At 40.2% G+C, this 24,929-nt stretch overlaps 5 protein-coding genes across 6 annotated transcripts; 3 read left to right on the top strand and 2 right to left on the bottom strand.

Annotated features, from left to right (window-relative positions):
- Nucleotides 1-475: 475 nt before the first annotated feature.
- On the top strand, nt 476-4,075 carry mtg1 (mitochondrial ribosome-associated GTPase 1). The gene is made up of 11 exons (XM_071205633.1): nt 476-734; nt 844-910; nt 1,320-1,422; nt 1,506-1,592; nt 1,700-1,756; nt 1,969-2,059; nt 2,154-2,215; nt 2,307-2,403; nt 2,546-2,627; nt 3,463-3,575; nt 3,769-4,075. Exons 1-11 carry the CDS (start codon nt 632-634, stop codon nt 3,864-3,866), a joined length of 960 nt encoding a protein of 319 aa, XP_071061734.1. The 5' UTR covers nt 476-631; the 3' UTR covers nt 3,867-4,075.
- An 81-nt stretch (nt 4,076-4,156) lies between these two features.
- On the bottom strand, nt 4,157-9,050 carry sprn (shadow of prion protein). 2 transcript variants are annotated; one of them, XM_034100299.2, is made up of 2 exons: nt 8,969-9,050; nt 4,157-5,558 (listed from the first exon to the last, which is right to left on the bottom strand). In XM_034100299.2, exons 1-2 carry the CDS (start codon nt 8,990-8,992, stop codon nt 5,088-5,090), a joined length of 495 nt encoding a protein of 164 aa, XP_033956190.1. In that variant the 5' UTR covers nt 8,993-9,050; the 3' UTR covers nt 4,157-5,087. The 2 variants fall into 2 exon arrangements, with proteins under 2 accessions (XP_033956190.1, XP_033956191.1); XM_034100300.2 differs by lacking the exon at nt 8,969-9,050 and adding an exon at nt 6,325-6,401.
- echs1 (enoyl CoA hydratase, short chain, 1, mitochondrial) lies at nt 6,799-10,337 on the top strand. Its single transcript, XM_034100289.2, has 8 exons — nt 6,799-6,978; nt 7,685-7,882; nt 7,961-8,088; nt 8,805-8,904; nt 9,012-9,116; nt 9,481-9,600; nt 9,702-9,769; nt 9,862-10,337. Exons 1-8 carry the CDS (start codon nt 6,888-6,890, stop codon nt 9,925-9,927), a joined length of 876 nt encoding a protein of 291 aa, XP_033956180.1. The 5' UTR covers nt 6,799-6,887; the 3' UTR covers nt 9,928-10,337.
- Nucleotides 10,338-12,192: 1,855 nt separating this feature from the next.
- Nucleotides 12,193-20,501, top strand: fuom (fucose mutarotase). Its single transcript, XM_034100194.2, is given in 9 exon segments — nt 12,193-12,211; nt 12,550-12,608; nt 13,636-13,697; nt 13,699-13,752; nt 18,426-18,492; nt 18,569-18,621; nt 18,623-18,638; nt 18,774-18,892; nt 19,096-20,501. Coding segments are annotated over 9 exon segments (669 nt in total). The 3' UTR covers nt 19,316-20,501.
- A 92-nt stretch (nt 20,502-20,593) lies between these two features.
- LOC117459488 (uncharacterized) lies at nt 20,594-22,015 on the bottom strand. The gene is made up of 4 exons (XM_034100290.2): nt 21,911-22,015; nt 21,730-21,793; nt 21,551-21,588; nt 20,594-21,451 (listed from the first exon to the last, which is right to left on the bottom strand). Exons 1-4 carry the CDS (start codon nt 21,916-21,918, stop codon nt 20,731-20,733), a joined length of 831 nt encoding a protein of 276 aa, XP_033956181.1. The 5' UTR covers nt 21,919-22,015; the 3' UTR covers nt 20,594-20,730.
- Between the last annotated feature and the right edge of the window lie 2,914 nt (nt 22,016-24,929).

The following is a 24,929-nucleotide window of genomic DNA, read 5'->3' as shown; positions in this document are numbered from 1 at the left end:
TAATCTGTTTTTCATTTTTGATTCATTACTAATAATATTGTGCCTACACCTAAAAACTATTCACTGACGGGCAACCAAGAAAGTATGGATTAGAGGAATTTATGGATTAGAGGAAATTAGTCTACGATATTTATTTTAAACAGGCATAACGCCACATAACGTAGAAAATAACCTAGAGAGAGAAATAGAAAGGCTAAGAACTATTGAAGACATCCATTTGTGTTAAGAACAATAGTAAAGGACGACAAAGCCCATGAATGTATAAAATACAGTTTTTACAATTTTAATTGTATTTCTTGCTGCCGCTTTACTTCTTGACTACTATATATTTCCATTTACTTTTTTAATGTTGAGAATTATTTTTTAAATGGATGTGTATTTAGCAAGTAATTCATAATTTGTCCTGTGGAGGGGGAGTAACGCACCCTATGGCGTAAAAACTGCAAATAAATTAAAACCGAAGAAGTCTTCAGCGGAACCTAGTTCTTCCTCGCCTTTAGATCAAGTCGGCATGTAAACAGTGATGCACACCATCAATATGTCCATTGCAGAAAGGTCCTTTGTAGCCAGTCATTTCAAATAATTTAAAAAACGAAAGCCAGGCGTGGTGATATTTAGAGCAACAGCAGCCATGAGACTGTACCAGGCTCTCTGTAATGTCGGGAGCTTCAGGACCTCTTTCGACTTTGGTGCACGAGAAGTAGCTCACTGGTTCCCGGGACACATGGCTAAAGGTGACAGCCTCAACAAATTACTCCAGAGTATATAAAATAATCTATGCATTTGAAATGGGTGTGTTACAATGTGTGAATCTGTGTAATAGCTTCACCTCACCGTTTACAGGACTGAAGCAGATGAGAGCCAACCTCAAGAGTGTGGACTGCATCATAGAAATACATGATGCCAGAATATCCTTTATTGTATCACCAGCCAGGATACCACAGGGCAAAGTGCAAAGTTTTTCTTTTTTTAAATAAAATAAGGTTAAACACATTCAACAATAAATTAAACAATTAAAGTTAGTAACAAAAACGAGCATACCTAAATAAAATCAAGAGAATTACAACTCATATCTTTATAGCGTAATCAGATAAATGACTGTGAGCCAAGACTGTGAAATTAATAATTAATCTCTTTAGAGCACATTTCTGAAAGTGGGGTTTTAAAGATACAACTGTTAAAGGTGCCATAACCATCACATGCACATTATTGCAGAGTATAGGGGCCTTTGTCTTTACACTTGCTGAAAATCCCAGCGTTTGACCTCTTTTTACTGCAGAGTTTAAACAAATTGGATTTTTCCTTAATATTACCGACATCCCCTTCTCTGGGAGAAACCCAGCGTTTCAGGAGACTCTAGATGTCAAACCCCACGTGCTAATTCTCAACAAGATGGACCTTGCCGATGTGTCCAAGGAGCAGGTGAAATGTCTTACTGCTATCTTTACAAAGTCACATGTCATCATCATTTTAAAGTTTTCTAACAAACAACATTTGCCCTGCAGATAATCCTGAAGAAGCTTAAAAGAAACGGGGTGAAAAATGTTCTCTTCACAGACTGTTTAAAGCAGCGAGACGACAACGTCAAAAAGGTAGATGTCATCTCCACTGGATACCAGACAGGTGTCTTTTTGCAGATTTTTGTCATAAGCCGATATTCAATAAGCATGAAACGTATTCCTTTTTTGTGTTCCTGAAGTTGGTGCCAATGGTGGTTGACATTATTGAGAGCAATCCACGTTTTAACAGAGATGAGGTATGTGTCCCAGGAAGCTTAATTATACTTTGTGTTAATTTTAGGTATGAGAGAAATAAGCTGCAAGATACAAGACATTTAACTAATAAGTAATATCCTCACAGATTTGATCCTTGCTAACCAAAACACTGTTTTCATTGTGACTCACACACAACATTTATTAACAATGTATGTGTTGGCCATGCTCTAACCTTGTCATGTAAATCTTTCAGAGTACAAATTATTGTCTGATGGCTATTGGAGTCCCCAACGTGGGGAAGTCATCTCTTATTAACTCACTGAGAAGAACATACTTGAAAAAAGGTTTGTATAATACATTTGCTGATTTTTATTGAGGTTCAATTCAGGATAATCATAACCTTCTTTAAAAAAAAAAAAAAATTGTAATACATTTCAGGTCGTGCATCTCGAGTAGGTGGGGAGCCAGGTATAACTAGAGCGGTCCTGACTAGAATTCAGGTGAGTGTAGAGGACATGTAAAACACTGTGATTTCATGGGTTCATTGTGTGCATGCATCTGTACAATATTTGTTTCTATATTTGACCTCAGGTGTGTGAGCGACCCGTAATACACCTGTTGGACACACCAGGAGTCCTGCCTCCTAAGATTGAGAGTGTTGAAACCGGCATGAAGCTGGCTTTATGTGGTGAGCAGCACATGATTATTATTGTTTCCCACAACATACCAATATAATAGTATTCATTGGAATCAACAAAATCACATTTGTTGGTAAAGGAGGTTTTTAATTGTGCTCAACAATATTTTAATATTTTTTCTTTCTACACCAGGAACTATTCTGGACCATTTAGTGGGTGAAGAGATCATTGCTGACTACTTACTCTATTCTCTAAACAGGCTCGGGGAGTTCAGGTAGGATTGACAACACTTTTGTGTGGTGTGTGTTAGGGATGCATATCGTTGACTTTTTTACGATACCGATACCACTGAACGATACCGATACTCAACCAATACATATCGTGATACTTTGAAAATGTATCATCCCACAATTACTCCCATGAAGCGCTTTACGATATAGTTAACATGTCAAATGAATATTAAAATTCAATTGTGGGACTTCTTGGACCTTTTAGTACTGAACAAACAATGAAAAATACATAAAAAATATGAAGAAAACCGATTATGGAATATCTTTTATAACACCCGCCATCAGGTGTGCCGCGTGAATAGCACATCTTGTCAATGCAAACAGACCGTCATAGCACCATTATAATTAATGTTAAACCTGAGATTTGACTAGAGAACAAATACATAATAGAATAATGGTCATGTGATCTCGGCATTGCACGAACAAACAAATCTCATCTTTAAAATCAACATTTACCTTCACTGGTGAGAGAAAACAAATCCCATCACAGTTCATTTGTGGGACTTTTACCTTTCTAGTATTGAACAAACAATGAAAAATACATAAAATATGAAGAAAAACGATTATGCAATCTAATTTATAACACCTGCCATCACGGGCCACGGACTCACTTTTAAAATTAATTAAAAATAAATAAATAATAATTATTATTATTTTTATTTTTTTAAAGTATCGAAACCGGATCTGATTTCGGTACGGTATACCGTAGCCACCAGTAACCGGTATTTTGGTAATACCGGATACCGGTATGCATCCCTAGTGTGTGTATTACTTTGTCTTCGCTGTGATTGTTTACTTCACATATGTATTTATGTGCAGTTATGTGGAGAAATACGGTCTCCAGGAGCCAAGCGATGACATCCAGTATGTCCTCAAACGCATTGCTGTGAAACTCGGAAAGACGCAACGGGTCAAAGCCATTACTGGAGTTGGTAAGAAAATGCAATTTCAACTCCTGCTACACAAAGTATTATTGACTAGCGATCTCTTAGTTAAGTTAAACATAGGAATAGTACAATGTTTTGCCTTATTATATTTCCTGACATGAGTTTGAAGGTGTTATGGCCATCATTTTAATGTATTATTAGACCCATAATACAAATGTTTATTCCTTGTCTCCCTCAGGGGATATCACCATCACGGTCCCAAACTGCTCAGCAGCAGCTTACGATTTAATCAGAGCCTTCAGGAAAGGACAGCTGGGACAGGTAATGCTCGACTGACCTGAGACATTGGAATGAAGACAAAGACTGTTTCTGGTTTCATAAGTTTTCCCTCAGTCTGGAAGGATTTATATTTAACCAAAAAGTGTCGTCAAGGTCCGTCTCTGACCTCATGCCTTTGACCTTTTGGGGACATGATGCAGTCTGTTCTGTTTATAGATGATGTATCAAAGCACTGTGTCCTTTGCAAATAAAATAATTGATCTTAATTCAGGTACATTTCTTCTTTTATAAGACAATGAAGCAGATATTTGATCTGACAAGGTGTAAACATTATATTTATTAGCACAAAGACAGTAATAACAAACTCTCAATATGTGCATAGGTGTTGTAATAAAGTTCATTTATATGGAACAGTCTGTTGCTCCTGAGTGTCTCCTGTAGGTAAAAAAATCTTCTTGGATGAAGGACGGATCATGAGAGAAATTAATAACAGTGAGGGCAGCAGTTTTTTTTCCTCCCAGCCATGGCTGAGAAATTCATTAGCTAAATTGCAGTTGTTATAAAAGGGTATAAATTGTTCAGAAATTCAAGATGATTGATGAAAACGCAGTTAATACTCTAATTTGCCTTGTCTTGTTGTAGAGAATCATCATGGCTCCATTGAAATGCAGTCTTGCAGGTGGCAGTTGTTTCGATTTCAGGGGCAGAAAAACGTCAGTGTACATAAATTCCAGATAGTCCAAGCTTTATGTTTAGACCCAGGTCTGGTCATAAATATGATTTAGTTGTACTAAACAGCGATGCTGTTAACTTTACATTTATTTTTTGCATATTATGAAAACAGATTTTAAATTAAGATTGACAGTACTATTTAATGTGGCAGCCCACAGTTTGATAACAGTCCTTATCTATGTCTTTCTATTTTTGATAATCCTGATAAAACATTTTCACAATAGGGTCTAGGAATCAAGCTTTAGGGAAGGAAACTAGTCATTATGTTTATTAAAGTTCTGTGTCATTTTATGTCCAACACTGACTTGACAAAGGTGCACTACTTTAGAGGTGAAAGGTCACATGGAATACTGGTTGATTACATTTGTTTGTTGGTATAGCCTAGAAGATGACAATACAACATATACAGTACTATTGATGTTTGTGTGTCCATCCACCACTGTGTTGCACCTCTAATGTTCCCAGTGCAGCTTCCTGTCATTCCTGCATATTATATTCAGATCCAGGGTAGAATCAGGAATTAATCCTAAAAAACAAGCTAAACATCTACAGTATACTGTCTTGAAATAATCCATATTTTTGGGAAAATGTTGCAATAATGATAGAAACCAGTTGAGGAAGAGAATATCCATTTGTTGTTGAGCCTGACATTTGTGAATCAAAGTAATTGGTCCTGTTGTAGTAATCCACGTCCTCGGAGCTGTCTGCGTTGCTGCGTCTGTAGGCAGAGGCATACCATTTATCCGCTGTTAGCGCCACCGCCACCGCCGCCCCTGCTGCCGCTGCAGCTGCGACCCTCACCGGGGAGGACCGGCCCGCAGCCCGGACGCGGGAGCGGGTTCCTCCGTAGGGCCCGGACCCCCGCTGACTCCCCGCCGAGGAGCTCCGGGAGTGGGTGCCTCGAGAGGAGCCACGGGACCCTCCACGTCCCCCTTTGGACAGCACCGGCTCACACAGGAAAGCAGCGAGCAGGAGGCAAGTCCAACATGTTGCAACCACCCGGTTCATCCCCGACATCTGCAGGAAGAAGACATAATGGAGAAATGTAAGACCTGTGGTGGTTAGAATACACATGTGAAGTTTAAAATGGGGAAATAACCCATGTTTTATGTTGCTGCAAAACATAGGTTAAATATCTGATTTGAGTTGGCATACATTTTAGCAAACAGCCATCCTTTCTTTTTCACTGATCAATTCTGTATAGGCTACAACTTAGAATATAAGGAGTGACATTCTCTGAACATGGCTGTAGAACAAGGAGTATAGGCCTACACTTCTCATCATCAAAGGTGTGAGAGATCATGTATTCAGTGTCCCCATAAAAAAACTGCAGTTGCCCCTCTTCGTTTAAGTAGGTCAGGTTAAAAATAATTATTTTCACCAGAGAATTGCTGTTGCTGCTTCATGAGTTAACATTCCGCTATGGATGATTATGAAATGGACAAAAGATGTTAGGCTATATTGCTGTCATTAAAAGGCCATCATATGACATTTAGTCAGAATGTTTTGTTCTAACAGGGAACTATAGAAATGTAGGACGTATGATCGTTATTATACGTACGATTTCAACAAAATGATTTGATACACGATTTGAAATGCTTGATGTTCATCTCATTGTATTCTCATAAATTAGCCTGTTCGTTACCCTAAATACCCGAATCACACCACCATTTAAAAAGAAATGCATTGCATCCATATGGTCTAATTGTCTAAAGTATAACCCACGTTAACCAGTATACGGTATACCATAGGCCTACAGGTTGACATAACGGCTGGAGCTTACCTTTTTTCCCTGTTTTATCATTGCTTGGGTCTTTGTTCTCGGAGGAAAATATGAGAGGGGATTGTCACGGACGATGCAGGCTCGTTCACGTAAGGAGAACGCGCATCTCGCGTGAATATTGAATGTGTTTTTTATTGAATATTATGGGATATTGAAAAAACACAAAGCAAAATTGGTAAAACAATTCTGAAAATCAATAAGTCTATACATATTTATTTGAATTATGATATACGTGCTTTGTCCTTTATTGTAGGCTGTTGTTTTATATTAATCCTCCCCCCTTTTGTATGCTTTTTTAAAACTTGTATATGTATAATGTTTATTTGTACTGCATGATATAACATAGACAACAAATACAGTTTTGTTTTGTTTAGCTGAGATAATTGATTTGAAGGTAATTACATCTTGTTCTACACTTTGTAGACTCTGGGTGGCAGTACTACTCCAAGGAACATACGACTTCAGGAAAAACACCAACGAAGAAGAGAAGGTGAGCGGAAGGAGCTTCCCGTGTTATTGGAGCAAGTTCATTGACAACATTCCTCCATCGTGCAGTCGCTGTCATGGCTTTCCTCTGCAGAAGTGCTGCCTCCCTCCTGAACCCCTCCCGAGCAGCGCCGGTTGTTCTGTCCGCTGCCCGCCTCTACAGCTCAGGTGTGTGTTCAAACACTGTGTGTATTGCACCTGCATAACTGTTACGTGAAGTGGCCCTGCTACAATGTCAAGAAACCTGCGTCACCAAATGTGCATGTGCGACACATGGAGCAGACTGGATCCCTAAGTTGGTTATTTAGTTGTCTGTGTTTTCTGTCATTTGCACCAGAAAGAGATCTCTAAACTTTAATGGATCAGATCATTTCTAACATGTTGTTCACACGAAAACCCTTGCCTTTAAAGGGGAATTACACCCTAAAATTGAATTTATAGTTGTTATTTCTATAACTTTGTGCAGCCCAGATATCATTTATGATGTGTTTTTGTTTGATGTGATGATTTGACACTACAAATTCAAAAGAATAACGTGTTGTAGTAAAAACACTTGTTCCAATAAGGTCCCAAAAGACACAACACAAAGCTGAATCATATGCAAAAATACAATATAACATCACTATGCATCAAAGAAAAACTCCCAGCAAGTTACCGTTTCACTCAATGGAGGGAGGTCTCTTTGAGAACAGCTTGGATGGATACAATGTCTTCAGTTCCCCATCAAAAAGGGCATGCTGTTTGAATAGTAATCAAACTTTTGTGTTGCATTGTTGTTATACGTTCAAAATCTAGCTCTGTGAACTCTGCAGAAACTGTTTATCTAATTGCACAGAATTCTTATCTGACCCATGTTGGTTCCCTCTTCATGCAGGTGCTCAGTATGAGTACATTTTGGTGGAAAAGCGTGGGGCGAAGAGTGATGTGGGCTTCATCCAGCTGAACAGGCCCAAGGCCCTCAACGCTCTGTGTGACGGGCTGATGAGGGAGGTGGGACAGGCCCTGGATGTCTTCGAAGCTGACACAGAGGTCGGGGCCATCGTCATCACCGGCAGTGAGAGAGCCTTTGCTGGTGAGGGACCCGAGTGTGTTTTATGGGTTTGCTTACAAGAAGGTATCAGCAGGGAACTAAACGTACGTGTTTTTCCAGCTGGAGCGGACATTAAAGAGATGCAGAATCGAACTTTCCAGGAGTGTTACGGTGGAAACTTCCTGGCTCACTGGAACAGAGTGTCCACGGTGAAGAAGCCTGTGATTGCTGCCGTCAATGGATTTGCTGTGAGTTTCTTTAATTGTGTTAACTGAGGATAGGTTGTTGGATTTCTTCTGATAAAAGAAAACTATGCAAAGATTCAATTAAAAATGCTAATAATATGTTCAAAGAATAAAAAAAAGGAGAGAGACTAATCAAAACGGGGAAAGGACAACTGGATTGTAAACATTTATAATAGAAAGTAATGATATGTGTTTTACTATTTCTGCTCCAAGGTTTTCTCCACATGTCTTATCATGTGTATCTTTAGTATTCTTATCTTTCAATATTTAACCTGTTCTTCTAGTCCCCCCTTTCACCTATATTTCCTCTCTCAAATCTATTTTTCTCCCTCTCTAATCTCCCACTATTTATTTTTTCCTTCCTTCATTGGATCGTTAATTTCAGCTGAGTTTTCTTTCAGTTATACCCCCTTTTTAGAGCAGAATTTATCAGCACATCTAGATATAATTAACAAAATACCACTTACTTTGGGACACTTTCATTACCCTAACAAAAAGCAAACCCAAACAACAAAACAGCTTAACAACTTGAGACAAAAAAAGCAGTAGTGTCCACACGCTTTCGGCTCAATAGTGCAACTTATTTACACAACAAATCCAGTATCATTCCAGGATGCACAGCATGTAAATGGGCTATGACCATAGGCTATAACACAATGAAGAGTGAGTGTTCTGTCTGTAATTGTTTCTGTGTTTCATAATGTACGTTTCTGTTTCAGCTGGGTGGAGGCTGTGAGCTGGCGATGATGTGTGACATCATTTACGCCGGGGAGAAGGCGCAGTTCGGCCAGCCAGAGATCCTGTTGGGGACCATTCCTGGTAAACACCCTTAAGCATCCACTTTCCTTCCTGTTCAAACTAGACTTCCTTATGCAAAGTTTACCAGATTCTTGCTTTTGGAGTTCATGATGTTCGTCTTCCTGCAGGAGCGGGGGGCACCCAGCGGCTGACGCGTGCGGTGGGAAAATCCCTGGCGATGGAGCTGGTCCTTACAGGAGACAAAATTAATGCAGAAGTCGCCCGGCAATCAGGTAACAGAAATGATGGTATTACACTTGGCAGATGCTATTTGCACCTGGGTGTCCGTAGCCAACAATGCTATTTGCACCCGGGTTACACATTAGATACTGTTTTGGATGCATAGGCATTTATGGAAATGTTTCTTTGATAACTTAATTCCCTTGTGCTGCTGTAGTAGCTTAGCAGTAGGGTGTAAAACCCACACCTGATTGGAGGAAACTTTGGGAACACCAGAAGGATAGGGAAAAACGTTTGGCAGATGCTATTTGCACCCGGGTTTCCGTAGCTAACAATGCTATTTACACCCGGGTTACACATAAGATACTATTTTCATATATTTGTCATACTTAATTCAGTAGCTTGTTGTGTTTCCAGGACTGGTGAGTAAAGTGTATCCTGCCGACCAGTTGGTGTCGGAAGCTGTGAAATGTGGTGAGAAAATTGCTGCCAACTCCAAGCTGGTGTCGGCTATGGCTAAAGAAGCTGTGAACGCAGGTGTGTAAAGTTAATCTTCTAGTCATTTTATTAAATATCCTTAAACCTATTAAATTGAATATGTTAATATATTGTCTGATGTGTTCTACTTGTGATTGCAGCTTATGAACTGACTCTGGCTGAGGGTAATCGTTTGGAGAAGCGCTTATTCCACGCTACCTTTGCAACAGTGAGTAGAAGAGCCCACCTGAGAGCGAGTAAAGGAATTTATTTTTATTTTGACCGTTCAGTCATGATGTGTGTGTCTGTTTTCCCCTGCAGGAGGATCGTAAAGAAGGCATGACAGCATTTGTGGAGAAGAGAAAGGCCAATTTCCAGGACAATTAGAAAAGAGCAGACCAAGAGCTCGGCCAATAACACAAAGTTCCTGATATCAGCGGATAATTTCCGATCTGCAACAAACTGAATGGTGCACAAATCCTGATTGTATTGAAGCATACAAGATGTTTAAATTAGGATTTGGTACTAAGAGTTTGCACCGGAGTGTCTTATCACACTGAAGCTCTATTTGTAAAGTTTGGTATTAAAATCAAAAGCAGTCTGGGTGCAAGACGTGCACTGGCGTTTGAATTTGAATAATACTTTATAACTCTGCCGGAGTGCAATAGGAGGAATCAGTTGTAATGACTTGACTGCCTTTTTATTTTCCCTTTCAAATGTTTGTCTGCATTTTGAAGGCAATACACTTCTCTGTACATTTTACAAATAAATCTCAGTGAGTGAGAAATTAACACAAATGGAAAGATGGGCCTGCTTATAGAGTGCCACAGTGACGCGTCCTAAAACCCGGAAGTAAGCTGTGCATGGGTTCCTTCGACAATAAACCAATGCAATTTCTCCATAGGATTTTGGAAAATAGCTCGAAATAAGGTCTGTGGTTGACACACATTTAAGAGACGGATCACGTTTTGTTCAGTCGAATAATCTCCACATGTCTACACTACTTTTATATTTTTTGAAATCATAAATCGAATCGATAGATTTATGATCGATAGATTTATGATTCGAAAATCAAATCGACTTTATTAACAAACTGTCTAAGACCTTGGGATGTTTCTACATATTTATAATGTTAGGTAATGCAGATTATTTGCATATCATTTACATTGTAACTCATTTTATATTTAACAGTCTTTTTGAGAATTGAGATGTATAATTAGGTAAAAAGTGTCTGAAACTTAGAAGTAACTTGAATGTAATGACTAGTGGATTCAGTTCACCCAGCGTTCAATCGGCGTGCTCCTCTCACCACCAGAGGGGGCTCTTCTGCACAGAAACTGGACAGATATAAATCCAGCAGGACTGACACGCACCGGTCTGAAGGCTCGTAGTAGTGAAGTGACAGTTAAAAGGTCATGTCATTAAAATACTATTTCAAAAGATCATAATTATTGAGATGCGGTAATAAAAGAAAGTCGTTTTTTAAATGCTATATGTCTGTAACACTATTTTACAAAAAAAACCGTCACCAGAAGGGATAACTGACATGTGATTTATTTACTTAAAATTATAATAGCCAAGGTTTTCCACTGCGCAATCAAATAATTAAAAGGCTGGTTGTAAAAACGTTTAATAGTCTGTTGGGAAAAAATTAATAAAGATCTGTTATTAAACTATAGCCTATATTTAGATTAATTATAATTTACTCCAACAGAAAATATAGCCTATACTGAAAAAAGTAGGCTACTCGTGGTTAATTGTACACGACTTACAGGGCTATATTTTAAATCTCGGGCATCACTATTGGTTGAAACTATTTGGAAACACTTAAAACGATACTTTTGACTTCAAAGAAAAGACCAGAACAAATGTGGTTAGTGTGCGCTTTATCTCTCCGCTCCAACCATCGCAAGGCACCTTTTCTCTCGCTCTGATCTTCACACGGCGGCGCCCCATATCTCCAGAAGGCCATGGCCTAATTGATTTTTATTTTCATTCAATATTCCCCTGGAGCTTTCTTTCTTGTCAGCCCTCTGGAACAAAACTTTTAAAAGGAGGGGAAAAAAACTCGTCTCCTCACTCGGCAGGGAAGCACAAAAGTCGGCAGAGAGGGCCCGAAAAGAAGCTCCTCTTTGAGGCTACCGAAAGGTCAAAATAATAAATGTAGACTCAATTGAAGCTCTCCATACAGACAAAGGGGGCCAAACGTTACATTTTGGCAGCGGAGACCCTCATAGCGTGATAAACTCATTTAAAGAAGCCGAAATAAAGAGGGAGCAGCATGGGTCCGGAGGAGGAGAAAGGGCTTTCAGTCGGGCAGACAGGCCTGGCTCCTGCAGGGCCTGAGTGAAGGCAGCCAAAAAACACTGATATTCTTAAACTACACTCTTTTAGTGACTTTGTTTTAAGTATAATCTTGTTTATATTCGTATGCAGCCAACCCTTATATAAAAATATGATTTGATTAGGCCTATTATTTAAATAACTCAAAACAAGAAACACCCCAAAACCGATTTAGATTTAAACACCTCTGAAAACAATTAAGAGACCACTGCAGCATTATCAGTTTCTCCGGTTTATGCATATTTGAGTAAAATGAATGTTTTTGTATTTTATTCTATAAACTATTTGACTACATTTCTCTGTGGTGGAATGTCTGCCATGTGGAGTGGTAAATGTTTTCAGAGCTGAATTTACCTTACAGCTTAAACAAAGCCTTGTTCCTAAGACAAGGATTTGGGTTTTGTTCGTTTCTTATGTTTGATTTCTTTCAGAACAATTTGCCCAAAACACATTTGAAATGCAGAAATGTATGAAACATGTATTATTTGCAGATTTAAACAGGGCATGAAGTGAAGGCCTATGCTACCAACATGTTTGTCCATTAACAGCAGCTGTATTGTACATTCAGTATAAAACCACAAGCCTGCAATGCTAGATTCTTAACGCTGTGACTTTTATGAATGTCTTTGTATATGCAGATCTCTTGCTCCTTTCCTTTTTTCACAGAACCAGGATCTGTGGTCAGAGAAAGGATTCCTCAGCATCTTTCTGCCATCCAGCTGAGAGTTTCTCTAGCTCAGATGAAACAGGCTGAGTGGAGTGGTTTTCATCTGATAAATATTTTCATTATCTCACATTCTTGGCACCAGAGACCGTGTCAGAATAACACATTTACCGGTGTCTGCTTTAAATTATGCCCACCCAAGGGTGTCAGAAACAACATAAACCAAAGATTAACCGACTGTGCAGTTTGTCAGAATAATGACATGACCCTATTGTATAGCTTTATATACATAGGCTTCCATATCATTTTCATGGTTTACTATACTTTTTTTTCCTTTTTTTGTAACATAACCTATGATATTTTTATGTCATACAATACTCTGACTATTGTACTTTCTTTATGGCATACTGAACAACAACTTTTTATGCCATTTCCTTAGGAGTTATGAACGTTGTATGACCTTCTTAAACACCTTCACTATTTTAATTATATCTTTATGGCATACCTTTTTTTAAATTAGATGTTACCCTTTTAATAACATAGGCTACTAAGACTTTCGAATGACTTTTAATGGCATTTTAAACTAAAACTTGTTATGACAAATATGCAACTTTACTATGCATTTGATCATCACTGATGAGATTCTCCAAAAGGCTACAATGACTTTGCTATGATTTTTTTTAACATATAATTTTTGAATTACCTGACCCCAGCTACTTTACTATGACTTGTAACTACCTTTTTCCAATCAGTCCATACAATGACTTTTTAAGTATGTGGGGTAATTATTCTGAAACGATAACCTTCAACAGATGCACGCTTGTAGTGAACATCTTTTTTTAATATTAAAGTCCAAAATAATAGTTTGACTGGATAGCCCCTCTAATTAACCAAATTAGGTGCGTTTCCTTGCGTATAAAAAGACAAGAAAGTAATATATCGAGATGGATAAATAGCCTAAAACAAATTGAAACATAAAACAGTCTGACATTGACGACGAACGGGAAACGAAACCGGATGTAAACAAACCCGGAAGTAACCCGGAGATAGTGCTCTTGCTTCTCTTCTCTCCTCTCTGTGGCTGTCAGTATAGTCGTACACTAGGGCTCTGGTCGTACCTATGGGTCGTACTGAAAGGAATCCCCTCTGTTTTCTCCTGAGCTGCTGTATGCTCTGGCTAAAATGGGCCAGGGGGATGATATTTAATGACATACTTATATGTCGCCTTTCTCGTAGCGTAGCCAGCTGTGCTAGCAGTAGCTATAACGTATTTACAGTCAGTCACAAGCAGGGCAGGAGGCTAACCAAAGTTCAAGTTAAATAGAATCAAAGGATCACTAACCTGAAGACAAATGCCACAGGTGTTAAATGGTGTAGGTCATTTAGTCGTTCACAGACTTTGTGTTTTGTTTCTTCATTTAGTTCTTGCTGATGCGAATGTGACAGGAGGTTTTCTCCCTCCGTACGGCTGCACGGCACTGTGCCATGCGCCTCCGAATTTGTCACTGCTGGGCGCGCCGGAAGTATAAATACAGGGGTGTGGCGTAGCTCGTGACTTACCTGTGTCAGCTCTGACCTGTGTCAACCCCTTCGCTGGTGGCTGGAGCACGGCGTGGCCCGAATGAATTGTTTGTCGTGGCAGCCGTTTCGCAACACTCGCATCTGGACAGCGCATCTGACTGCCGGTGCAGTGGCGGAGAAATTGCTTCGCTGAGGACTCCCCTGGGCGCAGTGTTGTTATCACCTGGTAAGTTGCATTGTCTGCCTCCCTTTATCATCTGACACTTGGCTCCTGGCTTATTTTATATTATTTATTGCGGCAGCGGGATTTTGCCATGGCCTGTGAGCCCCTCTCCCCTGACGGCTCGGGTGCTATGCTGTGGCTGAATAGATTGTATGTATGGTATGGGAACCTGTACATTCAGTTATTGATATCCATGTGTTTAATTGGCCTCACAATAATATCATATGTACCTGTGCCCTTTTCAGGGGTGCTATTAATTGCTAGGCTCACCTTCGGACAACTGGTCCTGCTGTTCTGGCTCTTTGCAGTGACGGCCCGTCTACACTACAGCGTCGAAAGCTCCAAGCTGCTCCAAGCTGCCCATTCACTTTCAATGGGGTGACGTCACGTAGCCGCGCTTTTTCGCCGAACTGAATTGTGGGTAGCAGAGCGAGGCGTCTCAGGCGACCCAGGCGACCAGAAGTTGAACATTGTTCAACTTCTGGTCGCCTGGACGCCGGAGTAGCCAGCGCCAGCCTATCAAATCCCGTTTCCCAAAATCTGACAGCTGAAGCGCTAGCCAATCAAACCGCGTCTAAGCTGGGAGAGATATCCCGCCGTTCATTTCTATATTTCAAAAAAAGTCGGAGGAGAAACTAACTATCGCCGTAGCTAATCACCCGGTTTTGTATGACCAGACTTTTTTTTAAAGTAATATGTAATATATTACTTTTTTTTAGTAACGACCCCATCTCTGCCTAAAGGCCGCTGGGAAGTTCTATGACATTGTTATTGACCACTTCGCTACCATGAAAGACAGGAGAATGGCCTTCCTCTTCAAATAGGGTGAGTGAAATGCACACTCCTTTCTCTCTGTGCATACCTGTTGCCTGAACTGCCCGTGTAGCTATGTGTGCAATTTCTGATGTGGTTCTGTTGGTTATTGTGCATTGCTTGCCTGGATTTAGCTGCAGGTGTTCAGTCTGAAGTAGTTGTTTTATTGCAGTTGTTTAATTAGCACAGGGTGCTGCTATCCGAAAATCAGCACCGCAGATAGCATGCCATATAGGGCCCGACCAGCTGAATAGATGAGATTGTTTATATTTTTGTGTTACTTTTGGACTACGGACTGAACTAATTACAGAGACGAGGACTGTTGCTGCACTTGCCGTGTGTGTTAGTGTAACAGATGTAAATATGCAGTGGGGTTTATTTAATTTAATTTTGTATAATCACACACATTGTGTTTTATATTATTTTATTCTGTGTTCTTCATTTTATTGAATGTTAAATACCTGGCAAGGTCGGAGAGCTGTGCTCAGGAGTTTATTGTTGGGAGGACTTTCATTTCCTTTCTTTGTGATTTTACTTTTTGTATATATTGTGTCCCTCACGTTTCCTCTTCCCTTTTTGTAAACGTTCCAAGCAATGAGAGGAGTCACTGAGGGAAATGTATGTAAAACTGATCATTTTATCTGTTATCAGATTCAGACATTAAACAGAGATCGTCTTAACTTTACGCTGACTTGGCGGGTCTCGTCCATTATCAACACAACGCATACTGATACTTTGATGTGAACGTAAAACTTTAAAGGTCTCCTGATTTAGTTTGTGAATGAATGCTTCTTATTTATTAATTACCGAATCTGCACTGCGCATTGAGCGGCTGGTATTGCATTGGAGGGGGGAGGTTGGCATAAATTAATAAGAAAATGCTTAAATTAATAAGACGAGAGAGTTTCAGCTGGAGAGTGCGGGAGGGGAGAGGGCTTCCCCTACATTTTTCCCCACCCCACGCTACTGTTCAACAGTCCAGCTGTGAAGACATCTTCGGGACAATTTTGAGATTTCTTCACATGCCGTTGCCATGGCAACACAATGCTCGCCATGTTCTGTTTATGTTTTTATGTTTCATGTGGAACTACTTGAGCAGGTCTCCCTTGAAAAAGAGATCAATGATCTCAATGGGATTTATCTGTATAAATAAAGGTTTGAAATGAAATGAAACACGGTTTCCTCATATAGCTTTAGTGAAAATACTCCAAACAGCCCAGAACTTCACAGGTTTGATAACGATGTAGCCATCAATGCATCTAAGCGTAGTATGGGGTGTCATCAAATGTCGTTGCCATGGCGACAGACCACTCGCCATGAAACACGATGAGGCTGTAAGTCCAATCGACACGGTGCAATCGTCCCCCAATCTTCATTTATCACCGGTCCATGCCTCAAGAGCTCTACGCCAAATCTGAGATCTCACCATATGCCGTTTCCATGGCGCTCCCAGGATCCCTCGCCATAAAACATGATGTCGCTATAAGTCCAATGGACACAGTCCAATCGTCCCCCAATCGTCCCTTGTATATCACCGGTCCATGCCTCAACAGCTCTGGAAACGCATCCCATCCATCTTCTCTCGCTTATCCGTGGTCGGGTCGCGGGGGTAGCAGTTCCAGCAGAGAGCCCCAAACTTTATTTTCCCTGGCGACATCAACCAGCTCTGACTGGGGGATCCCAAGGCGCTCCCAGGCCAGCGAAGAGATATAATCCCTCCACCTGGTCCTAGGTCTACCCCTTGGTCTCTTCCCAGCTGGACGTGCCTGGAACACCTCCCTAGGGAGGCGCCCAGGTGGCATCCTAACTAGGTGCCCGAACCACCTCAACTGGCTCCTTTCGACGCGAAGGAGGAGCGGCTCAACTCCGAGTCCCTCCCTGATGACCGAACTTCTCACCTTATCCCTAAGGGAGACACCAGCCACCCTGCGGAGAAAACCCATCTCGGCCGCTTGTATCCGCGATCTTGTTCTTTCGGTCATGACCCATCCTTCATGACCATAGGTGAGGGTAGGAACGAAAATGGCCCGGTAGACAGAGAGCTTTGCCTTCTGGCTCGGCTCCCTTTTCGTCACAACGGTGCGGTAAAGCGACATAAAATATGATGTCACTATAACTCCTATGCAAATGTTCAAAAAGTGCTCAAAATTCACATGTGTGCTAACAGTCCAGCCGTGAAGACATCTACGTGACAGTTTTGAGATTTCTTCAAATGCCGTTGCCACGGCAACACAATGCTCACCATGAAACACGGTTTTCTCATAACTTCAGTGAAAATACTCGAAATGGCCCAAAACTTCACAGGTTTGGTAACAATGCAGCCATCAACACATCTAAGAGTATTATGGGATGTCATCAAATGCCATTGCCATGGCGACAGATTATGCACCATCAAGTTAGTTCAAAAGTTTCCCAAGCCTTTTTACCTTCTTTTCTCATCTTAATACAAATTCATTCAATACTACTTACATATGATATTTAACTCCTTCAGCCTATTTTCAGCTGCAGAACGCATTCAACTATTACATTATTCAGCTATTTCAGGACATCAAGGCTATACATGTTGTTGTTTATACCTTTTTTTTTTAAACTTTTCTTTTAAATATTAAGCTTTTTCTGCATTTGTTTAGCTAAAAGCAACTACCATTCAGCTAATAACATATTCAGCTTTTTCTGCATTTTCAGCTAAATTCAGCCATAAATGTTCACAGTTTACAGCATGCACACATTTTCTGCAGGAAATGCATTTTCTAGTTTTGGTTTGTTAATTTAGTTTATATAATGTTTTTCTTATTTTATATTAACCACGGTGCACCGACTTTATTTGGATACCTTCATTCATTTGTTTTTGTTTGTTTGGTTATTTATTTAGTTAATTTATTTGAGTGTAATACTGTGTGGAGGTTTTAACCATCTTCCTCTTGTCAGACAGGTGCTGTGGGCCTCAGGCGGCAACCCCAGTCCCTGGTGGTGGTGGTCTTCACAAGTCCTATTGTTTGGTTTGCGGTATCACGGGTGGTTTTGAGTTGGACCCTTCCCCCCCTATTTATTTATTGCCGCCTGGTAAGCCCCAGCCCTGTCTTGTACCTCCTATGCCCTATGAACTTTTAGCTGATTGTATTATGTGGATCTGGTGTTTTTAGAATAGTTAATTGATTGTTATAAAGTAATTGTGTTAACTGTAACTGAAACTGTCTCTGGCCCGTTATGTAAAACGAACCTGTGTTCCTTGTGTGGTAAATCTTTTATAATGAATAGTTAGTTCCTGGGGGTGAAACTCCCTTAGGTGGCGTTGTTGGCAACACAAACTCTTACCTACACCACACGTCACACAAACTTTCCAACATCCTCCATTTGTGCTTGTGGTCCAAAATAAATAAGAGCTGATATGTTAATACATCTCTATCTGACTGAAAATTAAAACACTGGGTGAGTGTGTATGTGATCAAACCGGTCTTTGTGCAGGTTTGGAAATCCCACAGCTGTTGAAGGCAACTTCGAAGCTCTTGCCTCTTGATCTATGTCCCCTCTCCGGTACAGGACCCATACATTTAAAGTAAAAACCACTGAGTAATGTTGTGTCGATGACAGTAATGAGTTCATATATCAGTCGGATTCTCTTGTTAACTAGTCAAATGTTGTTGAATCTGTGCTGAAATGTCTCCACAGGCTCCAGTCATGGATCTGTTAAAAGAGAGATGCTTCGAAGTCCATGTATGGTACACCTACTCAGATCTCCTGAATCAGGCTGGATCTTATGTAAAAAAGCCAGTACAACGGTATGATTAAATTAATCTGTTAGTAACGAGAATAACACAGTCCTTCTTTGATGTTTGTTTACATGGAGTCCTATTGGACTATTATTGGAAAGTGGAAAGGTTTGCTTTCTATGAACAAGCCAAGGAAGCGTGTATTTTCTCCGTTTTCATTAAAAATATTGTTTTTTAAATCAGCAACTCTTTATAGGCTACTGTAGGCAGTAAAACAAAAGTACTTGCTCAATGTTTACTAGCCTGAAAATGAAACTGAATTGCCATTATGCATCACCTGATTTACTTATTCGAAACTATATACTGTCTTTAAAAATGCAAAAACATTTCCGTCTACACAGGGAAACGGCTCTGTACGGCAACCTAATACTGAAGAAGGGGGTCATTTCTCCTGACCTTTTAGTGATACACACACGCATACACACGTTAAAGGTGGGGTAAGTAAGTTTGAGAAACCGGCTCGAGATACACTTTTTGTTATATTCCATGGAATGCGCTTAACATCCCGATAGCAATTAAAATCTTAAGTGCTTTGACAAGCGGAAAATGTGCTTTTACACGCACATGAAATGCATGAGGGTCATTTTATGCGCGTGTAAAAGCACATTTTCCGCTCGTGAGTAGCTTGTTTTACGCGCTAGAATATTGACCCAAATCTGACTCCATATGCGCGTTCGTGTGTGTTGGAGGGGCTCTGTAAGGAAGTGGCCGATTTTTTTCCGGTTGTGTATTTTCAAATTCTAGCACACTCGAGCTGGTTTCTCCAAAATTACCTACCCCACCTTAAGTAATGATGAACTAATCAGGAATCATTTATTACATTACATGATACTTGTTAGACGCTTTTATCCAAAGCGACTTACATGCTCAATACTGTGGACAATCCCCACGGGAGCAATTTGGGGTGAAGTGTCTTGCCCAGGGACACGACATGCTGACTGCAGTGGGGTTCGAACCTGTGACCGCCTTATCCGAACACATACGCACAATCTACTGCGCCACACCCCTCCATTTACATTTTTTCAAATTTGTTCTGTTTCCACCAGAAGTGGGAAGAGTTAAAAAATCATTTGTCTGTGTTAATGTGTAGTCAATACTCATCTGAAGGATCAGAAAATATTTTGTATTTTTCTTAATATCTTCTGTGTTGTACTAACATTTCAATAAACCAAACACAAAGTATTTGATACATGTGTTAATGTTTCTTTTTGATCAAGGACAACTCAGATTTATCACAATATCCTAAAGTTGCATAGTCTTCTCCAACCTTTAACCTTATTTATATGTCCTAGCCTCGCCCATGTTTAACACTTTTATAACCACGCTTCACTATTCTGACATTTACAGAGGAACACTTAAGAATTTAACAATTCAAGACTTCCTTTTCTCAAACTGCACTCTCAATTAAAGGCACAACCCTCTGTAATTACCAACATGTCATCTGAAAGCAGCTTTAGGATTTGAAATGCTTTCTATAACATTAGAGTCCTTTATAAACTTGTCCATGAATGCTATCACAACACCACTAGTCATTATTAGAAAACGTACCTTATATACACTGATTATAAGTCTTTACACATTATTTTTTTTAATAATTACTTGAACTATCAACGAGTGAGTCTTGGAAATCAACATTATCTGTATTTAGATGTACATTACATTGTCAATGTTTCTCTGTATCTATAGACACATAAATAACAAAATACACACAAGTCACCGTGAGATTTAGAGTTGATTCTTAATGAGGCCAGTTTAATGAAGTCAAAAAGCACTTCTGATGTATTTACTGTGCATCAGCTAAGGTTGTATCTGAGATGAGATGAGGGCTCTACACAGGTGAGGTTGTGGTAGAGGGATCACTGGTGGAAGAGATTATCCAGATCCTCCTCTGGTTGGCTGTGCCTCCTCTGAAATGGGTTAGGGTTAGTGGGTGCAGCAGCTTCAGTATCAGCCGGGTGAGGGATGAGCTTCAGGAGGTCTTTGTGGTACAAGTCGTCCATGTCCTCCTCTGGCTGAAAGTGAACTCTGACCTCACTTTCACCCGCGACCTCACGGCTCAGCAGCTCCTTCTGCGCAGGTGAACCCTGGTCGTGGTGGTGATACAGCTCGTCCTTCTCTGGTTCAGAGTGTGAAACACGGATCTCTGCAACAGGTTTGTTTCCGGCCACCAGTGAAGCGAGATATCCAGCCAGCTCCTCGCTCACTCTGTGGTAGACCTCGTCCCAGTCCTGCTCAGGCTCGTTTGGTGCCGCCTCACCGAAACCAGGGTGGTCGACGTCGTCTTTATCCTCTTCTGGTTCCTGATTCAAGTTGGCAACCTCCTGCCAGGGATCAGCCTGGATGTCGGCAGCAGGGAGGGCATCACGGTTTTGAAATTCAACTTTGAGGAGATCTACCACTGAAGGATGGTACAGCTCATCCAAGTCTTCTTCTGCCTTTAGGGGCTGTTCTTCCTGCCCGCCTGTCATGCTTTTCCAAATCTTCATCTCTGGGTCGATGTCGTAGTCAGTCTCATCCATGTCCTCTGGAGGCTCCACTTCCACTCTCCAGGACATCTTTCCTTCGCCATCTAAAGACCTGATTAAAAAAAATAAAACATGCTTTCTCAGTCTGCCCTTCCTCAGTCCAAGACACAATTATTCACTTTAGGTTTAGTTTAAGGAAATTACAACTTACATAACGGTATCCTGGAATGCTTCATCTGGGAGTTTATTCTGGGAAGAAAGCAGAAATATTACATGACTGCTGTCCAACACAAACATGATTGTCATTTTAAATTCGGAAATGTATTATGATTTGAAGCTGTAGAGTCTGCAATGCAATATTGTGGACTGCCAGGAGCAATATATACATACCCAGGGTTTATATGGCTTTGCTGTGACGCCAAATATCAGAGAAATACAGACTATTAAAGAAAACCTGAAAGTGAGGAGAGTCTCGATTAATGTTTAGCTTTTAAATGTATGACAGACACAACAGAATAGTACAAACTAACTCTGTAATCAGATTCAGAAAGGCATGGAAGAGATTTCTTACCTGAACATGTTTGTTTTCAGCTCGACGCTTCACATCTGAGTAAGATATTATCCATTCACCTCATGTGGAAATAAATGAGCAAAGTTCTAGCAATAAACTGGTTATGTTTTCCTGACCTTTGCATCCTCTGAAAGTGCGTCAGCTGTAAGTAATTCACTGCCTTAACCAACATGTTGTCAACATAGTGTCTCTGCACCAATGGCTGTTTATTCATTCCCTCATTCTGTTATCAAGTCTGATAAGTATGAATGTGCTGTATTTATATCTGGCCTAAATAATATTATTGTCACTCTTGGTTTGGTTCAACTCTTGTTATTTGACTGTGTTATGAATACACTTACCAGTTTTACAACTACATTAATCTTCATGTCAGCAGGCAGTGACCCCATGGGTGAAAGGCTGAGGTCGAGATACTTTATCAGTCTGTTTTTTTATTAAGATATCAAAATGCATCTGTTCACCATATGGCCCTCTATTTAATGTGTATTGACAGTACACACACATTTATTAGTAGTTATAATGATGCTGTTTCAATAAAAAAAGTGACAGGTGGTGTGACAGGTCACACCTCTCCCTACTTATGCAAATGAGCTAAGTCCCGCCCCCCATTGCGAGACCCTTTAATGTGTTGATTAGGGCAGTCTCTTTGAAGTTAGGTTGTCTGGCCCCTGTCCCCTCCCATCCCTTTGTAGTCTAGTCCTTTGATGTGTGTTATCACAGGTAGGTGTGAAAAGCCCCCCTGTGTAGTGCCTTTTGTTGTCTAATTCTTTGATGTGTTGATTAAGGCAGTCTCTTTGAAGTTATGTTGTCTGGCCCCTGTCCCCTCCCATCCCTTTGTAGTCTGGTCCTTTGATGTGTGTTATCACAGGTAGGTGTGAAAAGCCCCCCTGTGTAGTGCCTTTGTTGTCTAATTCTTTGATGTGTTGATTAGGGTAGTCTCTTTGAAGTTAGGTTGTCTGGCCCCTGTCCCCTCCCATCCCTTTGTAGTCTGGTCCTTTGATGTGTGTTATCACAGGTAGGTGTGAAAAGCCCCCCTGTGTAGTGCCTTTGTTGTCTAATTCTTTGATGTGTTGATTAAGGCAGACTCTTTGAAGTTATGTTGTCTGGCCCCTGTCCCTCAGAGCCCTTTGTTATCTAATCTAATTAGCCTTTAATGTTTGCCCTTTGATGTGAGGTGCTATAACAGGCAGGTGTGATTTCAAACTGGTGAAAGCCTTTGATGTTAATCTAGGTGTCTCTTTGAAGTTATGCGTGAGACTGTCTACCCGCCCCCTCCCAGCCTCCCCCCTTTTCTCCACTTCTTCCTTATGGCTATCAAGCCAGCAGATAGTGGGGGTGGAATTAGATGAAGATAGAAATACACTCAAACTAAATTAAAAAAGACAGACAATTCAGCTTACCAAGTCACCTTTCAAAAAAGAAAAATGGCAAGAGACGCTTCGAATTGGGTTTAATCAGCCTGTGACAGCTTACCAAGTCAACCATCCGGAGCGCCAGTCAAGAAACGAATGCAGCAGCAGTGCGGGGTTCAGAGTACAGCCGAAAGATCTGTGCACAAACTTAACTCGACATTTTAACTCGACATGAGGAGTTTTTCAGACATCTGTGCGGGTGCCTCTGACTGCTTGGCTGAAAATGATTGATGAAAAAGCTACAAAGCTTAAAGAACTTTTTAAACAGAGTCAGACATCGATGGACATTATAATGGTGAAAAAGAATCTCACCTTTACAGAGGACTCCGCCTCCCACTCAACATAACAAGTCACACCCTCCTCACCAGATCATTTTAAACTAAGGACCCCTCAAAGAAAAACATTGTGTATTCTACCTATGTAAAAAGAGTGTCGGGGTTGTCTTACGAAAATGTGTTATCTCTGTATCAAGATGATGTGTTTAAAAATGAATTTTGTGAAAAAAAACAACGGTGTGAGAGACGTCATAAAGACACTCATTTTAACCACAGTGTTTGTTCTCTACAAATGTTTAAAGATTGTTACAAAATGTAAAAAATAAAAGGTATGGAGACAAAATTAATTCAGGTGACTGGCTTTATTAGGAAAACAAACATATAATACAAATGGGTTAGGGGTTAAATGTAACCATCTTGGACTTAATAGTCTAACAAAATACTTTTATCTGAATACATTTGTTCTTTTTAAGAGCACTTTTTGAAATTACTTATTTATTATTTCAGTGGAACAATCTAGTTTTTGTTAACATCAATGCTTTCTTCTCTTTTTTCTTGTGTTACTAAGATACTTTTAGACACACTTTGGTGTATGCAACACTTAACAAAGGGTATAATATGAAGTACTTGGTAAGGAAGGGGTTTTTCTTTAAGGGGTGCAAAACTTTAGAACAGGGTAAAATATTCATTAATTTGTATTGAATTGAGTATTCGTTTTCTTTTTTGATTTTCAACATACTATTTGTACACAATGACTTTTCCATATTTCAGACATTCTATACTTTTTTGACTTTTTTCTGTAGAATCTTGACAAAACTATTACTTGTTCTTAAATGATGACCTATTGCTGGAGATGAGATGAAAAAGCTACAACGCTTAAAGAACTTTTTTCTAAAAACTCTCAATTCTATAATTGACTACCCCCATTCAACGCAATAAGCCCCACCCTCCACTCAGCAAATCATCTAAAACGAAGGACCTCACTAAGACGACCGTTGTAAACTAGCCATGGAGCAGAGAAAAGCCAAGACTCCCCCCGCGAGTTGCAGCCAGGAACAGAGTCCACCATCAACACCACCATGTGGGAAACCCGAATCTTGCAGTACTACTGCTGCTGATGCTACTCCTCGGGTCAAGAAGTCTCGGTTTAGGGACACAGTGAAAGCGGAGTTGTTTTATATTCTGGAGATGGTGATGTATCGGTACAGAAAAGAAATCTGCAAAGAATGCCGACGCAGTAACCCCGACCAGAGGCAACACGATTGTCGAAATGACATGCTCGATTTCTTCTTCAGACACAATTACAAAGCGTTAATGAAAAGACTTTGGCTC

This window comes from Pseudochaenichthys georgianus, chromosome 15, assembly GCF_902827115.2.
Source record: "Pseudochaenichthys georgianus chromosome 15, fPseGeo1.2, whole genome shotgun sequence".
Classification (NCBI taxonomy): Eukaryota; Metazoa; Chordata; class Actinopteri; order Perciformes; family Channichthyidae; genus Pseudochaenichthys; species Pseudochaenichthys georgianus.
This window is presented reverse-complemented; position numbering and strand designations above follow the sequence as displayed.

What these genes read in the sequence shown, in the direction of transcription:
- echs1 (XM_034100289.2), top strand. Translation starts at nt 6,888, where the DNA reads ATGGCTTTCCTCTGCAGAAGTGCTGCCTCCCTCCTGAACCCCTCCCGA. An exon ending in AGAAGTCGCCCGGCAATCAG is followed by an intron (nt 9,117 to 9,480) that starts GTAACAGAAATG and finishes TTGTGTTTCCAG; the next exon opens with GACTGGTGAGTAAAGTGTAT. An exon ending in TAAAGAAGCTGTGAACGCAG is followed by an intron (nt 9,601 to 9,701) that starts GTGTGTAAAGTT and finishes TTGTGATTGCAG; the next exon opens with CTTATGAACTGACTCTGGCT.
- mtg1 (XM_071205633.1), top strand. Translation starts at nt 632, where the DNA reads ATGAGACTGTACCAGGCTCTCTGTAATGTCGGGAGCTTCAGGACCTCT. An exon ending in CCGATGTGTCCAAGGAGCAG is followed by an intron (nt 1,423 to 1,505) that starts GTGAAATGTCTT and finishes TTTGCCCTGCAG; the next exon opens with ATAATCCTGAAGAAGCTTAA. An exon ending in AAGAACATACTTGAAAAAAG is followed by an intron (nt 2,060 to 2,153) that starts GTTTGTATAATA and finishes AATACATTTCAG; the next exon opens with GTCGTGCATCTCGAGTAGGT.
- LOC117459488 (XM_034100290.2), bottom strand. An exon ending in CAAAGCCATATAAACCCTGG is followed by an intron (nt 21,589 to 21,729) that starts GTATGTATATAT and finishes CTTTCTTCCCAG; the next exon opens with AATAAACTCCCAGATGAAGC. An exon ending in GCATTCCAGGATACCGTTAT is followed by an intron (nt 21,452 to 21,550) that starts GTAAGTTGTAAT and finishes TTTTTTAATCAG; the next exon opens with GTCTTTAGATGGCGAAGGAA.
- sprn (XM_034100299.2), bottom strand. Translation starts at nt 8,992, where the DNA reads ATGAACTCCAAAAGCAAGAATCTG. An exon ending in ACTCCAAAAGCAAGAATCTG is followed by an intron (nt 5,559 to 8,968) that starts GTAAACTTTGCA and finishes TTCTTCCTGCAG; the next exon opens with ATGTCGGGGATGAACCGGGT.